At 34.5% G+C, this 16,427-nt stretch overlaps 1 protein-coding gene across 1 annotated transcript in view; it reads right to left on the reverse strand.

The window, feature by feature from the left end:
* Window positions 1-16,427, reverse strand: part of ME1 (malic enzyme 1) — a 111,467-nt gene that overhangs the window by 82,481 nt on the left and 12,559 nt on the right. Inside the window, exons 2-3 of the mRNA XM_081945721.1 lie at window positions 6,636-6,769; window positions 1,882-2,031 (exon numbers count right to left, since the gene is read on the reverse strand). Of these exons, the coding sequence (XP_081801847.1) occupies window positions 1,882-2,031; window positions 6,636-6,769 (284 nt within the window). The remainder of the gene's footprint in view (window positions 1-1,881; window positions 2,032-6,635; window positions 6,770-16,427) is intronic.

A 16,427-nucleotide genomic window follows, 5' to 3' on the forward strand; every position in this document is an offset into this window, starting at 1 on the left:
TTGTTTTCTTTATTTCTTAGTAATAAGTATAATTGGTAAAATGTTACAATAAAGGCACTCAGAATTCCTTCTTGTCTAACTCATTCATTGATGTTACATATGATTACAGGTAGTCCTTGACTTACAACCATTCATTCAGCAACCGTTTTCCCTCAGAAAGTCAAAGGGGAAGCCAGCAGGGAAGTTCACAGGTCACTGGGGTATATCTTCACCACCTATGTACCCCTTTACCCTTCTGTGATCACACTGGCCATTTGCTTGGCACACATCCTCACTTAATGAAGGAAATTCCAGTTCCAACTGCCAATGAAGTCAAGGACTACCTGTATTAATTTAGCATATCTCCCTTTAAGTTAAAATCTAAAAATCTTGGACTTGATATAGGTAGTTCACAGCTTATAACAGTTCATTTAATAACTGACCTTACGATGGTGAAAAAAGTGACTTAGGACCTGTAGGAAGTTAGCACCCACCCCTCTCCTAGAAGAAAGAAATACCCTAGGAAATATTGAAAAGGCAGAATACTATATTTCCCTGGATCAAAAATGGAGAAACATGTTTTTAGGCAGGAAACAGACTCACTCTTAATAGCCCCCACTTTTCTTAATGGGCCATTAAAATGCCTGAGCCAGTCTATTCTACATAATAAAAAGTTCCCCCTTCAGCTCCAGGATGATAGGATTAAGGCATCATAGTATTAGATAACACAGCCTAGAGAGTTGCCCCTGCATGGCGCCATGGGAGTCTGACAACCAATTAGAATACATTTCTTACACAGGAACAGGAAACAGAGAGGTGGGTTCGAACAGAGTATAAAAAACCCAGCAAGTCCCTTTTTTCTTTCTCTTTTCTTCTTCATCCAACATCTTGAAGCATGTGATCACAGTTTTCCCCAGGACCTCAAGCCATGTGGTCCAGTCCACCATTAAACTAGCTTTCTAAACAGCCTCCCATGTTTCCAGTGTCTTTTTTCCCCACTTGGAACTGAACCCAGAAGGACCTTTCTTCCAACAGACCTTTTTCACATTTGCAACCATTGCATCATCCCCATGGTCATGTGATCAATTCAGACGCTGGGCAACTGACTCATATTTATGTAGGTTGCAGTGTCCCAGGATCATGTGATCATTTTTTGCAACCTTCTGATGAGCAAAGTCAATAGGGAAGCCAAGTTCATTTAACTGTCGTGTTACTAACTTAACAATGGCAGTGATTCACCTGAAAGGTTGTAAAAGAGGGCAAAACTCACTTAACAAATGCCTCACTTTAGCAACAGAAATTTTGGGGTCAAGCAGTTCAGTAATGAAGTTTATCACCCTTTAAAAAGAGAATCAAGCTATAAACACTCATGTTACTCAAATATATTCTGAGAAAGCTCTGGAGGAGAATTGGCTATCAATGCAATTGGAAGAAAAATAAATGTGAACTGCAGACTGCCTGATTTTGCCAATGGTAGTAATGGTGTCAAACTGCCTTTTAAAATTATGTTTTAATACAGAAAAATACATTACAAAATATCCTCCAGACTTTTTTCTTTGTGATTAAATCCACTGTTATATGATGTTAGCATATTAACAATCTTAATATATTTTCAATTTTTTAAAATCAAAGTAGGATTGGATTTTCCTTGTTTCAGTTTTTTTATTGTTATTATTAGGCAATATTAGTTTTTCTGCAAAGCCATCTAAACCAAACATTTTGTTTAATTGTCAGTGTTTAAAAAAATTAAGTACTGATTTATTTTTGCAAAGTGTACTTAACATAGTTTGAATTATCTTAATTATTCCAGGCTTGGATTACATTCAGTTATGCTGAAAAACAGAAACCCATGAAGCAAGAAAATTGTACAATTACTTAAATGTGAAGTATAATATTACATACCTTGGTCTCTGAAATGCTATACCATATTGTTGGCATGCCAGACCCACAGTGGGAGTATAAACAATAGGCATAAATCTTTCAATGTCAGAAGTCAGCACTTTATAAAAGAGTTTTTCATTTCGATCCTGAAGACCCATTAGCAAAATATACCTGTGAAAAATGAATTATAAATTAGACAGATTTCCATATGTAGCTCTGAAGTAAATTAAGTGTAAAAAGATATAAAACAGGGATTGTTTTTCCATTAGAGTTATTTTTACCTATGGAAAATGCTTCTTTCTGGTGGAAAGTTTATTACTATATCACCAGTGAAGCTAGTGAATCTGTAGCAAATGTGAAATTATTTAACATATATATTTATTTTGTTATTTGTTCTACATCTTTAGGGACAGAGAGGGTTAGGTTAAGAATATGAATATTGTTTAGAAAATGAAACATAACATTATAATGCATGAAACTGTAACACCCTTCTAGAATCTAAAAAACTTTTTTGTTTCTGTGAGAAAGTCAAGGATTCAGTTTTGAATGGGCTAAATAGGTTATTCCCAATTTGATTGAGAAGGTGAACCACGAAAATAACTAAGAGAGCTGCGCTCCCCACATAATCTTCCTCCTCTGAACAGAAAAATAATGCTAAGCTTCTGTAGATGGATAAAATATTTACATGTAGCTATATCTAGCTTCATGTTGATGTGGTTTGTGAATACTTTTAAATCATTTTTTTCACAAACCACATCAACATAAAGCTAGATATAGCTATATGTAAATATTTTATCCATCTACAGAAGCTTAGCATTGTTTTTCTGTTCAGAGGAGGAAGCACTGTTGCAATCTATTAAAATAGTCCCCAATGGATCACTCTTCCACAAGCAGCTCCACATATCTCCAGGCAATTACCCAATCACACAGCAAACTAAAGAAACCTGCTTCTTCCTGTGCCTTTAATTTCCATTCCTAGTAGTAAAGAAGATCATATGCTAATCACAATTCACAATAGTTATAAATGAATCCTAATGTTTATAAATCTAGATACCTCGGCTTAAAACAGTTCATTTAGTGACCATTCAAAGTTACAAAGGCAATGAAAAAAGTGACTTATGACCATTTTTCACACTTAGGACCTTTGTAGCATGTCCATGATCATGTGATCAAAATTCAGGTGCTGGCAACTGACTCCTACTTATCACTTCTGCTATGTCCCAAGATCATGTGATTTGCCTTTTGCAACCTGTTGACAAACAAAATCAATAGGGAAGCCAGATTCATTTAACCACCCTGTAACTGATAACTGGTGATTAGCTTAACAACTGTGGCAAGTAAGGTCATAAAAAGGGGCAAAATTCACTTAACAAATGTCTCACTCAACTTCAGGTAGATTATCATTCTAAAAAGTACCTGAATTTATAATCTCTGCTGTTGAATGCTACAAAATTTGCTGATTGAATCTTTTTTTTTCTACGATCTAAATTTCATTTCCAAAGGAAAGTAACAGGTGGAAAACATATTACACATCGCCTAATCTAAACTATGCCAAACTGTTTAAGTATGCATGGCAGCCAGAAATCTGAAAAATAGACTTTTTTTCTGAACAACTGCCTTTTAAAAAAAAAAAAACCAACAACTTCATTCTCTATAACCAGATGCTTTTGCTTAAAAGGTTTCATTTTATTTTATTCTTCTGTTCAATTATTTGATGGCAGGTTCTGTAAAAATGGCGTTTTGAGCAAGGTATAAGGAAAAAGTCTGTTAAAAAAAATATTTCTACTACTAAAAGCCATGTATGAAGTTCAAAATTTTATTCCATTTCTTAACTGTCCTCAATTTTATAGTAAACAAATCATGCTTTTTAAAAAAAACATGCAGCATAATTAGGGAGATAATGAAATTTGTGATTTTTCAACAACACACAATTTATTAAGTCTACAAAATACTTTGGGGATAGGTATTGGTATCCAGCACCCTTTCCAAACCAGCTGGTTTGGCTTGGCATTTAAGCTAAAGGGACATAGGTATCCCTCTTCATTTCTTTTGATATTGGTTTTGCAGAACTACTAAGAGAAAAGAGACTGTGAAGTGCAGCTTATTAAGCACTCATATATGTTAAAGAAAAATGTATAATAAAAAACTTTTTAAAAATGAATAGATGAAAATCCTATAACAGAACCCTGGGGCATTGCTTCCAGAAAAGCAATAGCATAATATATCTTTAAGATGTCCACATATGTAATGTCCAGGGGTGGGTTCCGTCAGGCACTACTGCTGGTTTGTTCGTGTGCGCGCTTGATGCATGCTGTGCGCGCATTTGCAGTGCAATTACAATTGTTCTGCGCATGTGCAGAACCTAAAAAACAAGATGGCGCCGGGAGATCCGGTTCAGGGGCATAGCAGGCCTGGGTCCCTGCCGGTTCCAGCGACCCAGGCCACCAAACCACTACTGGTTCAGCTGAACCGGTAGGAACCTATCACTGGTAATGTCTCAAGGCCAAGCTATTCATGAATATCCTTTGTCCTTGACAATGGATCTTTTTTTAACAGTCCCTACTAAAAAATAAAAAAAGAGCAAAGAGTGAAAAATAGGAGTAAAAATTGTAAAAGAAAGGTAGGATCCCAACTCCTCATTTAAAAAAATATTTCATAAGGTTCATGGAATCATTTTACCGATATGAGTGTGGATGTTTATAAAAGCAGAGGGTATTCTTAGAGCAGTGTTTGCAACCAACAAGAGATAATCAAAATAAAAGGGGAAGTGAAATTCTGGACATGCCAATCTAATTTAGCACAGTTGAGTCAGCTAACTAGCTTTTATTAATAGTAATAAAATTGCCTGTCCTTCCTTAATCTCTTTCAAAACCCACACCGTCTCTATGGATGAGAGGAAATATATTTGAGAGAGGAAAAAAGCAGACATGTGATTATTACTTTACACTAATAATAACTATTATTAACTATTGTTGTTTCCAGAGCTTGGAGTGGAATCAAATAAAACAGAAAGTGAGAAATTCCAGCTCTTTCATGTTTGCCCTTGTTTTTCCCCAGCAGTCCTGCTTTTGGAGGTAAAAAGGTAAAAAAAAAAAGAAATAAACATTCATGAACTGATCAGGGGAAATCTGATGCTGTTTCAGAAGCTAAAGTTAACTTAAAAGCTTTTAAACCTGATTGAAGGAAGTTTGAAATTCTGATTTTAGGTAAGTTTGCTGTTTATTATAATCATATCAAACACTTGGGAGGTCCAATCTGTGTGAGGTCTTTCACATTAAATCATTTTAAAGACATAAACTTTTGCATCTCTAGTTTATGTCTTATTAAATGTTGTTGCACTGATGATTTTCTGCATGTTACATGATACTTAACTTGCATTACAATCACAAATAATATTTCAGCTAATGCTAATATTTCTCTATGGGGTAGAAAATTAGTAGGCAATGTTTCAAATGTTCAAAAGTTTGGTCAGTTTCCCTTATCACTAATAATACTTTCTCTTGATTGTCATACTTGACTCCTTAATCAAAAATATGCATGCGAAATTGACATATGGCATGGGGATTTTTTGTTTGCTATTTTTGGCTGATCTGTATGTTCAGATTCAGTTTTATATGAACCATTTTTTGCTTTTGGAATTAATCCAGATCTTTCGTACTAAACGATGGATGGATATTTTTAGTTATTTTCTAAGACGGGCTAGGAAAATCAAAATCTTTTACAAATACTTAGTATTGTTATAATATACCACATGCATACGATCAACCTACGATCAATCAGTGACAATTCCAAGTTATGACGGCACTGAATGAATGGCGATTATGATTAGTCATCAGATTTCTGGCCGTCCAAGCACCCGCATAGTCACATGATAGCAATCTGGTTGCTTGGCAACCGGTTTGCATTTATGACTGGTTGTCAAGTGTTCCGGGATCAGATCATCATTATTTACAAACCTCCTGCTGGTTTCCTCAGAAAATCAGTGGAGAAGCCAGTAGGGAAGGTCACACATCTCTGGGGTAAGTCTCTTCACCCATACATCCCTCATCCCATCTACACTCATGCTACATTGGCCACTCACACATCTTCCTTGACTTGCGTAGTACCTCTACAACATTTCCTCATACCATCATGCAACCTCCACACAAACATGCAAAATTGATTGGGATTAGTTATAAATTGATTCATCTGTTCAGGAAGTAGGTCATACAATGCTTAAAGATACTTCTTCCTACTTACTACAAAAATTCCCTCTGATTCTTTGAAATTTAATACTCAAAATGGACAGACAAAAATATTTCGAAGAGGAAATATATCTTCTAATAATTCACTTTTATTTGGTTTTATGCCTGTAGGTGCCACACAAAGCTATAGAGGTTATCAAGATGTAGAAATGGCAGATGAAACACATCTTGCTGCTTCAAAGAAAGAACAGACCTATGGTATTTTCATAAAAAAGGATGCAAAAATATCCATTTAAATGAAAAGGGAGGGAAAGCCTGAAATTTGGGCAAGAAGGAAGAAAATTTGAGAAGAAACAAGGAGTGAAACAAAGATGTTACAACAAGCATGACGGGTAAAAGCAGAAAAACAGGCATGGTGCAATATATTTGTATATATGATCCTGGAAGACAACCAGAAATTAAGATTCATAGACCTTGAGTTCTGGGACTGTGAATGAAAGAGAGGGAAAGCATGAAAAATATGTAACTAATTGAACTGAGGTGTTTATTAAAATTCCTCCCACAGTAGAAAGGTAGATAAGAAAACTTCACCTATCCAAGTCAGTTGCTTGTCTTTCAAATTTTTTACGTTCGATTAAAACTTGCATGTCTTGATTGAAAAAACAGGGAGGTAGTAATCCATGAATATTAAGCTGCTGTCGCTCTTCCAAAGTAAAAGCCATGCCCTGTATAGAAAAACAAGCAAACAAACAATAATCATTTTAGTGAATAACTATTTTAAAACATTATGGAAGTCAATTTGCTAGAGAAATCAATACTGTTCAACAGTATGTACGTATGTAAATGTTACTCTTCTAAAATATATGCTAAATCCCACTCCTACAAATACATTTTGCATGTAAATTCAATATTCTTTACTATAAAAATGTACACAAATATACTAGCTTAAAAATTGCATTAATCTTTTGTCTATAAAGCAGACAATTCTGCTATACATCACAGAAAAGATATCTGGAATACACATTAAAGTGATAAATAGAAATTAACACAAAACAGCAATCTATTTTGACCAGACATATAACAGTCATTCTATATGAATCAGAACTATCATAACAGCTACTGTATATTGTATACTCAAGTGAAGCTGTGTTTAGAATGTTGCTTACAAGTTATTAACAAAAAAGAACTAAAATTGAAATGTAATGTACATTATTTCAAAGCTTATTTCTATCTAGGCATATTCCACTTTCTTTAGAACCAGAGCAAACCTATTCACCTTCAATGAAATCTAGCAGCTGAAATAAAGATATCACTGTGCAGCAAGAAAGCTACTAGAAGAGCGAAAAACTGAAAGTTCAGAAAAAAGGGAATCCAGGTACACATTCAGTTTTCTGTGGAGTAAATTGTTTGAGTCACCAGGCCTTCCTGGATGACAATTGTCACTATGTTATTGCAGGGTGATAATATTTTCAAGCGCCAAGCACCATTAGGTGACATTGCATATTTCTGCGCAGGTGCACACCCAAAGACACAAGAAGAACAAATAAAATGACTTGAGATTGCTTATTTATTTCCCTTTTTCTGTAACAGAAGTCAACGTTTGCTCTTCCTATTTCCAATAGCAACTCTGTGAGGTAGATTGCGCTGGAGAGTAAGTGATCCAAGCTGCTCAATCACCTATAATGGTCAAGGGTTGATATAAATCTGATTTTCCCTGCTTAGTCCACTACTTTATCCATTATACCACGCCCACTACATGGAGTCTTCAAAGGTTTAAGCTTTTGGTTTAATATTACTGTGGCAAGAGAATGGATAAGCGTCCATTCTAATGTGACCACATCAAGAAAGTTAAACTAATGTTCCTATAGCATCTATTCAATTAATCGTTTCTCTGGTACCTCAAATACAAAGAGGAAGAAATGGAGAAAATCACAAGAATATGAAAATTGCAGGTGTTGAAACTATTTGACAAAGTTTTCGTGACTGCATAAAGATTTGATTTGTTTTAAAGAAAGCAAGCGTGTTTAATTCAAACCACACTGTGAAAGTTTGCGCCCACTTGCAGCCAAATCAGAAAACTGAGCTCAGAGATAAACATAATTTCCAAAGATTACTTGAATTTGTATGTCAAGTATTCATTTGTTTTGGCCAGCTCCACAACAGTCCTGAAATCTATATATTATTGATTGGACCACACATTATTTGTTCTCACATCATGTGAAAATAAACAATTTTTACATCTTGACTTACTTCATCTTTTTCTTTCAAATATGATCTTTTTTGTTTCTAACAAATATAAACTACATTCTTTCTTTTCTGCTAAGTTAAATAAATTTGTGCAGGATATATCATATATGGAAGGAAATGTGAGAAAGGTAACATCACAGAAAGAACTATTCTTCCATAAACAGAGTTTATACGCGAGCTTTACTTTGTGATTATTGCTACTAGTTACAAAGAGATGCAGTTCTTAAGCATGTCAAATCTGTCTTAAACAGTTAATTTTTTAAAAAATGTTAGGGTTTTTCACACAATATTGAAAACCAATCTGCTGAATTCAGCAACAAAGCTTTCAATGGCCTGGATTGCATTCTATTGCATACTATATGACAAAAAACCTGAAAAATATTTTAAAATGTAATATGTTACCCTTATATATTTTCAGGTTAAGTCTTATTTGTGCTTAATGTCAATACAATGGTAGTCAGAAAAACTAACACAAATATAAGTAGTCCTCCACTTAAGACCACAATTGAGCCCAACATTTCTGTTGCTAAGTGAGATCTTTGTTCAGTGAGTTTTGCCTTATTTTACGACCTTTCTGGTCACAGTTGTTATGTGAATCTGGCTTCCCAATTGACTTTGCTGGTCAGAAGTTCGCAAAAGGTAATCACATTACGCCAGGATATTGCAACCTTCATAAATACGAGTCAGTTGCCATGTTTCTGAATTTGGATCATGTTGGGATGCTGCAACAGTCATAAGTGTGAAAAATGGTCATAAGTCACTTCTTTCAGTACAAATGTAACTTTGAACAATCTCTAAATGAACTGTTGTAAATTGTGGATTACATATGGTTAATTTTTAAAACGTAAAGGGAAAGATTGAATGTTATCTTACATTTAAAAGTCACTGATTTTGCAGCACTTTTATAACTCATAAATTAGCCATTTAATTGGCCTTCAAGCATTATCTACTGCCCAACAAGACATTTAAATTTAAGTACACAGGATGGAATAATAGTCAGACTAAGGTATAAAACCCTGCTATAAGAACAGATATGGGATGAAAAACAACAAATCTCTCTTCTTAATCTGAGCATATACTCTAATGCCCTTGCCTTTAGATAAACACTATAACAATTTAGAGAGGAAATAATTATATTACCACAAATCCCTCCCCCTGTAGTGCTGATCATAAATCAATCATTCTTTTAAGGCCGCAGCTAGTGACCATATGAAATAGTTTATATTGTTCTGAAAATATTATGATTTTCATAATATTTTAGAAGTAAGAAAAAAAAATTGCCACAAATCTGTTATGTTAGTTATGAGATCTATAGTGGATCATGTAGGAGCCAGATGGTAACACTGTCTGAAAAAGAGACTTTTCTCTCCTGTGAGTGTCTTCTGGGTTTATTCTGTTTTCCGTCTCTAAATGTGATGGATTCAAGTTACAGCTTAATGAGACTAGGAAATAATTCTGTACTCTTGTACTAATAGATAGTAAACACATGAGATTTTCATCTTTGATCCTTTTTACTAACATATGACGAGTGTGAACTGAGAGGAAATTCTTTTATGGGCATTCCCTTCCACTGTTGGTTGAGTCATTTATTTTGTCTTATCCTATTTTCTACACTTATAACAGCACAAAGCTATATTTCACTACAAAAGGCTCCTTTTTTGCTTAGGTTATTTACATAATACATCAAAATATTGTACAATGTTTGAAATACCCAGAAGTGACTTACACTGGAAATTGTGACAATATGTATTACAGAAAACTAACAACTTTTACTATTAAGGGCCTACCCTAGTTATGTTGTTTATGTTCTTCTACAGATATTTTAAAAAACCTTAATACTGAAAAGAAGCCAGTACATCCATGCCACTTATTACTGTTTTGCATATCCCATACTTTGGCTTTAAAGAGACGGTGCATCAACCAAATTGTGAGGTTGCTTTGCCCTTTTGTATGTTTTTCAAACCCAATTTGAAACCTGGGAAAGACGTTAGAACTCATCAGAGACCTTTCTTATCTGCCTAATAATGCTGCCTTTTCAACTTCGTGCAGAAGGTCCAAGATCAAATCCAACCTCCTAGTTTATATATTATTGTAACGGTTGTTTGCACAGTCAGCCAGATGTTCAGACCACATTCGGCGTTTTGTCTACCTAGGAAGTCCTTTCCAAGGACCTGGGATAGGGAGATGTGGATGTTTGATGGTGTTACAGATACGGTCACAGGATGTAAGGTGTTCCAAGTAAAGCCACCTTTTGCAATTGACTGATGGTGAATTTCTCAATGTTGATGATGTTCAAGTGGTACTCCAATTGTTTAGGAATTGCACCCAAGGAGCCTATTGACTATTGGGACTATCCTTGTGTGCTTTTGCTACAGTTGTTCTATTACTATTTGCAGATCTTTGTATTTTGTTATTATTAAATTTGTCGCCTATCTAGTGCCATGTAGTCCAAATTAAGAGACTCTACTGGAGATTACAAGCGGAAATACCCCTCCTACTACTATAATTCTGGATTTACTACAAGATTTTGCACTATGCCATTAAACAGCAGTCTTACAATTGACAGAATTTAGACATTCCAACTGGCAAATGATCTTAGCATTCTTTAAAACAAGAGGACGTGATTTTGCCTCCCTATTGTAATGCAACTGTTTAAGAATAGGTACTCTAATTATGCTCACTTTAACACAAAGAACAAAAGGATGTTCAAACCTGAAAATACACACAATGTTAAAATCTATTTCAGTTTATTTAATGTGATGGGAAAGATCTAAATAGGACAATATTTACTCTGCAATGTGGAAACAATCTTAGTAATATATTTGACTTAAATTTTGGGCTCCCCTTTCTATAATAAACATTTAAGAACAGAATATAGTTAATACAGTTTTTCACTTAATTCAATTTTCTCCCATCCATTTCCACGAATTACTTGGAATCACATTCGTTATTTTAAAAAAGCAGAAGAATGGCAAGTACAACATGCCTGGCAGTTGAAGACAAAAATTTAAGCCACTTTAGTTAAAATGTTTGCTTCAATGAATCCCTAATTGACCAAAGTTGATATAACATCCACTTCAAAAAATATTTTTGCAACTTTGAGTCCATCCAAACAATTTTGGCATGCAATTAAAGGTGCCTATTCTTAACTAAGAAATAGTTGACTGAAAAATAATTAACAATATTTTCAAAAGGCCTGAAAGTCTGAAGTGAAATTAAACCAAGAATTTTGTTCATGGGTATCCCAACAAGGGTAATTTAAATAATTAATTTCTAAGTTCAAAATGTGTACTGCAAACATTGGAATATTATTACATTTGGAATTCAGTGAAATAAATCTGACCCTCAGTAAATTAAAAGATTTTTGTAGTTGCAAAAATTGTGAGAAACGGAGGAAATATCGCCTTTGTCATCGCATTTCCCTCTCACTTCCAGCATTAATAATGAATCAAATTTAGTTGTGAATTCCAATAATTCCCAGGACTATTGGTCATGTGTAATGTACAGAAGATTGTAACTGATAAAATAATGTTTAAATAGGAAAAACTCTTATTACCTAGATTACCAAACCAAAAATGTTATTGGCCTTTTGCCTGCAATATGAGATTTTGGTGCTCTTGCCAAACATTATGCAAGATGTCAGATGGGAATACCAAAATCCCATAATTTTCAAATCAGTAAAATTTCAGCTACTAAAATAATGTCATTTTTTTAATCAATGTGGAAATTGTAGACACCAAATAAGGAGCATCATACATTCATGACACTCCTAGGAAGTGATCACCTCTAGATTTTATGAATAAAAGGAAAGCCTTGTGTGAAAAAAAAAAACAACTGTAGCTTTTTGAATGGTACATTGCTGTTAAAGCATCAGATAAGTTGGCTGAGAGGTGTGAGCAGATAGAATTCACTTTTGTTTTCTTTTTAAAAAAAGCTTCCTCCATACAAATGGCTTTATACAATGGCATAATTGATGGAAACTAATCAGCACTTTTATCATTTAACCAAGATAATTTGGAAAGTGGGTTCCATTAGATAAAGGTTGATGAATTAGTAAATTTAATAACAGAGCATTTACTTGATTGAAGGAACCAACTCACAACTTTTCCAAAGATTACCTTTCTTCTTCCATTATTCTCCACATTCCATAAAACTGATATTGCTAAAAAAAAATATAGAAAGCAGTAGCAGTAACAAGGAAGGCCTGCATAATAACCAACAAAAAGGATCACTTAATTTCTCCCCCGACATTCCCTCTACAATGAACTTTGAACAAATTCTGAAATTAAAATCTTATAAATAAATAATAAGTAAATACTTATTTCAGTTCAGTTCTGAACTTGGTTCAATTAAGCTGTGGAAAGTTATCACCCAGCGCTCTCCCAGAAAAATGAAATATCCTAGGAAATATTGAAAAGGCAGAATATTTCTCTGGATGTGAAAAGAAACATGTTTCAAAAAGACAAGGTAACTCTCCCTGCAGCTTCCTGCCCCATCTTTTGTCCATGAGCCATTAAAGCCTGAGACAGTCCCTTTACATAATAAAAGAGTTCTCCCCTTCAGCTCCAGGGGGATGGGAATGAAAGCATGATAATATAAGCCTTTACTCAACTGACCACATGGCATCTGAGAACTCTGAGAATTCAACCAAACCTGGACTCAGCCTAGAGAGTTGCTTCTGCATGGGCCCATGTGAGTCTGACAACCAATCAGAATACATTTCTTACACAGGAACAGGAAACAGAGAGGTGGGACTGAACAGGTTATAAAAAGCCTAGCAAGCCCCTCCATCGCTCCTTCTCTTCTTCTCCCCAACATTGAAGCATGTGATCACCTTTTCTGTTCAGGACTCAGGCCATGTGGTCCTGTCCACCATTAAAACCATCTTTCCAAGCAGCCTCCATGTCTCCAGTGTCTTTTTCCCCACTTGGAGCCGAACCCAGAAGGACATTTCTTTCAACATAACAATGTGGATTTTGTTCGGAATTCTATGTGGTTGCTATCTTCTTTGTATTCCTTTTTTTTAAAAAAAAATAAAGATTTGACAATTGACTTAATTTCTTACAAATTTGCAGTGTTACATACCTACCTTTTTTTCTTTCTGGACTGGCAAATACTTTGCAATGGGCTATATTTCAAGATTTTGAATAGGATGATTCAAAGCACCTTCCTTTCTGCTTTTCCTGGGATTTGGTTTAAGTGAAAAATGTATAATGAAGGACTAAGCATTCTCTGCCAGACAGACTAGCCTATGTTAGAGGTTCGGCTTAACCAGACTGCTTATGGTTTTGTTTTTGTTTTTGTTTTGCTGGGGAAGCCTTGGAGACGTTTTGTGATTGAGGTAATAAATTATCCCTATTCCATTTCCCCCTTACAATGCCACAATAAAGATAATACTGTATAAAAGATCTTCAAATCTCTTCATCAAAGAAGATGTTACAAAAAGAAATGGGAAACAGCAAAGAGAGGAAACAAACAAACAAACAAGGCTGGCTATTGATACTAAAATTATGAACTCTAAACAGTCACAATCACTGACATAGTGGAAAATGAGGAATAAACTCAACTAGTATAAACAGTCCCCAGATGATTATAATATGATTATTATCTTACTACAACAGATGGAGCTATGGATACTGTAATGAGATTTCTACCTCCTTTAGTAAGTACTAATACAAACAGGTTAAGCTCTTTTCCCACTAGGAGCCACATGATCCATTAGTTAGTACATGTTATACTCAAAATATCATGGAAGGTTTTTTTTGTTTTTTTTAAAAGACAAATTGACACTCTTCTAATGAAAGCCAATGCAAAGCTTCATTAATGTTGCACGGCTTACTAGCTACTCATTATATCTTTAATGATTTGTTTCCTTCTTTAGTTCTTAGCAAAAACTAGAAATGGGAGATACATTCCTAGCTTCCCGCTGAATTTTTTTCAGCTCCACATGAGATCAGAAAATATAACAGAAGAACTAAACTGAAAATTAGAAAGTCGGCCAATGTTGCTATTGGAATAACAAGGATTTAACCTATGTGTTATGGGGCCATAATATTATGGGTGCAAAGAGGATAATGGGAAAATATTTGCTAGACTTTCAAATCATTGCTGCAGTGTGGTAGTAAACCCAAAACCTCCTCTCCCTCCAGGTCCTCAGTGCAGGTTTAATTTTTGATTTCAGCTCCTATTAAAATAGTATTCTACGAAGATCTGAATGCTGCTTCTACCATCTGCAAAGTCTGGGGGGGGGGGGAGCCAAATCTATCTGCTCCACCACATTCTCTGAAACTCACAGAATCCTTGGAAGAGGGGGAGGTCACCTGATTGGGCAGGGTGGAGGGAAATATGTTGCCATGGGCAACATGGCAAAGAGGGTGATAAATTTTAGCATCCCCCCAAAAACTGAATCTAATCCCTAAGAGAATGTTTCCCTCGGTATCAACTAATATGTCTTGCCGTAAAATAAAATGCATAAATCACAATGCTTCTAACTTATTTTGTTAAAGCATCCTCATAAGACCAAACGACATTTATCTGTTTCACAGTAAGGAGCAAACAGTAAAGCACAGAGTTGGCACATTTTGTAGGATTCCTTACTACTTTTGTCTTCAGAAAATCCTATTCAATTACACAGACAAACATATACCCACACATGCACACTTTACACTTATGAGAAACATTATCCTTGGAAAAACTAGCTTTCTGGTGTAATCAGGTTGCAGATGTGAAATCAAAATACAGTACAAATGTATACAATAAAATAGCTTAATTTATGATATTCTATGAACAAAAATGCCATATTAATTAACACATGACATAATTTATTTTGATGACTAGAATTCTGTATGAATTCAGAAATATATAAAGAATCTGACAAGAATTTGCAAATTATAAAAATATCCTACCATGGTGTTATGCTGATTTTTTTTCTTAATTATGAATCATAGTTCACCCAATGTGAAAGTAGATAATGATATTTATATATGACTACGCTGGATATGAAATGCATTCATTGTATATGCAACCTCTTACTTAACTTAACTTTATTGGATTTCTAGACCGCCCCTCTCTCAAAAGAGACTCGGGGCGGTGTACAGTCATATTAAAATAGTTGAACAGTAAATATACATGTTATAAGTATACAATAAATAAATTAAACATAGGACTGGAGGAGGTAGTAGAAGTTCCCTGTACAATTTAGTTAAGTTAGATTAAAAAATTTTTAAAAAGTTAAAAAAGTTAAAAACATTAACCTTAAAAGCTATCCCAAATAAAATATCCGCCAGGAGGTAAGAGTAGAACTATAAGTGGGCCAGGCCGGCTAGTCGGAACAGGTGAGCCTCTGATCAGGCTAAGGCCCTATCTTAAATACTAAGCACCTTACTAAAAACTGAGTCTCATTCGTGAAATCATTATTTTCACCTTAATTAATTAAATTTTGATTAAAGTGAAAATAAATAATAAATAAATGATTTCACGAATGATACTCAGTTTTTAGTAAGGTACTTAGTGCTTAAGATAGGTCCTTAATTTTAATTTGAATTTAATTTCAGAATACAGTTTGAAGCGCAGTTGTGTACAGTTTGAATTCAAAACTGAAAATAATATGCGAAAGATTATTTGGAAAAAATATTACAGTAATAGTAATGTACAAAAGCCAATAATCTGAATATTTTTAAAAGATGTAATACCAGCCGAGAAACTTTAGTAAAAATAACAAAATAAATAAAAAATTTGTTACTCTCTTTTGGTTTTAGGAATTCAGCTGGTATATTTATTCCAGCACATGTGGCTCAAGAAAGATTTATCCCTCAAGAGTTGTTCATGGACCAAATCCAGACAGCTTTTAAAAGTCAAACCTACTTTATGCTCACATTAATAATCTCCATGTGCAATTCTTTTGTGTTGAAATCAAAGTAGTTGAAATATATCCGCATCTACACAATTCTTTTCTAGGTCTCTGTCTTTTGTTATACTTACTTGACCACAAATCAAACCGTCTAATAAATGTATCAACAATGGCTTTCAGGGGGAAAAAAACCCTTTAATTTCTGAGAATCTCGGAAAGATACAAGGAATACATCCTAATTACACTGATGCATTTCAAATGTATACAGAACTGTATGGCTATAACCT

The sequence above is a fragment of the Natrix helvetica genome (assembly GCF_964273705.1).
Source record: "Natrix helvetica genome assembly, chromosome: 2".
Classification (NCBI taxonomy): domain Eukaryota; kingdom Metazoa; phylum Chordata; class Lepidosauria; order Squamata; family Natricidae; genus Natrix; species Natrix helvetica.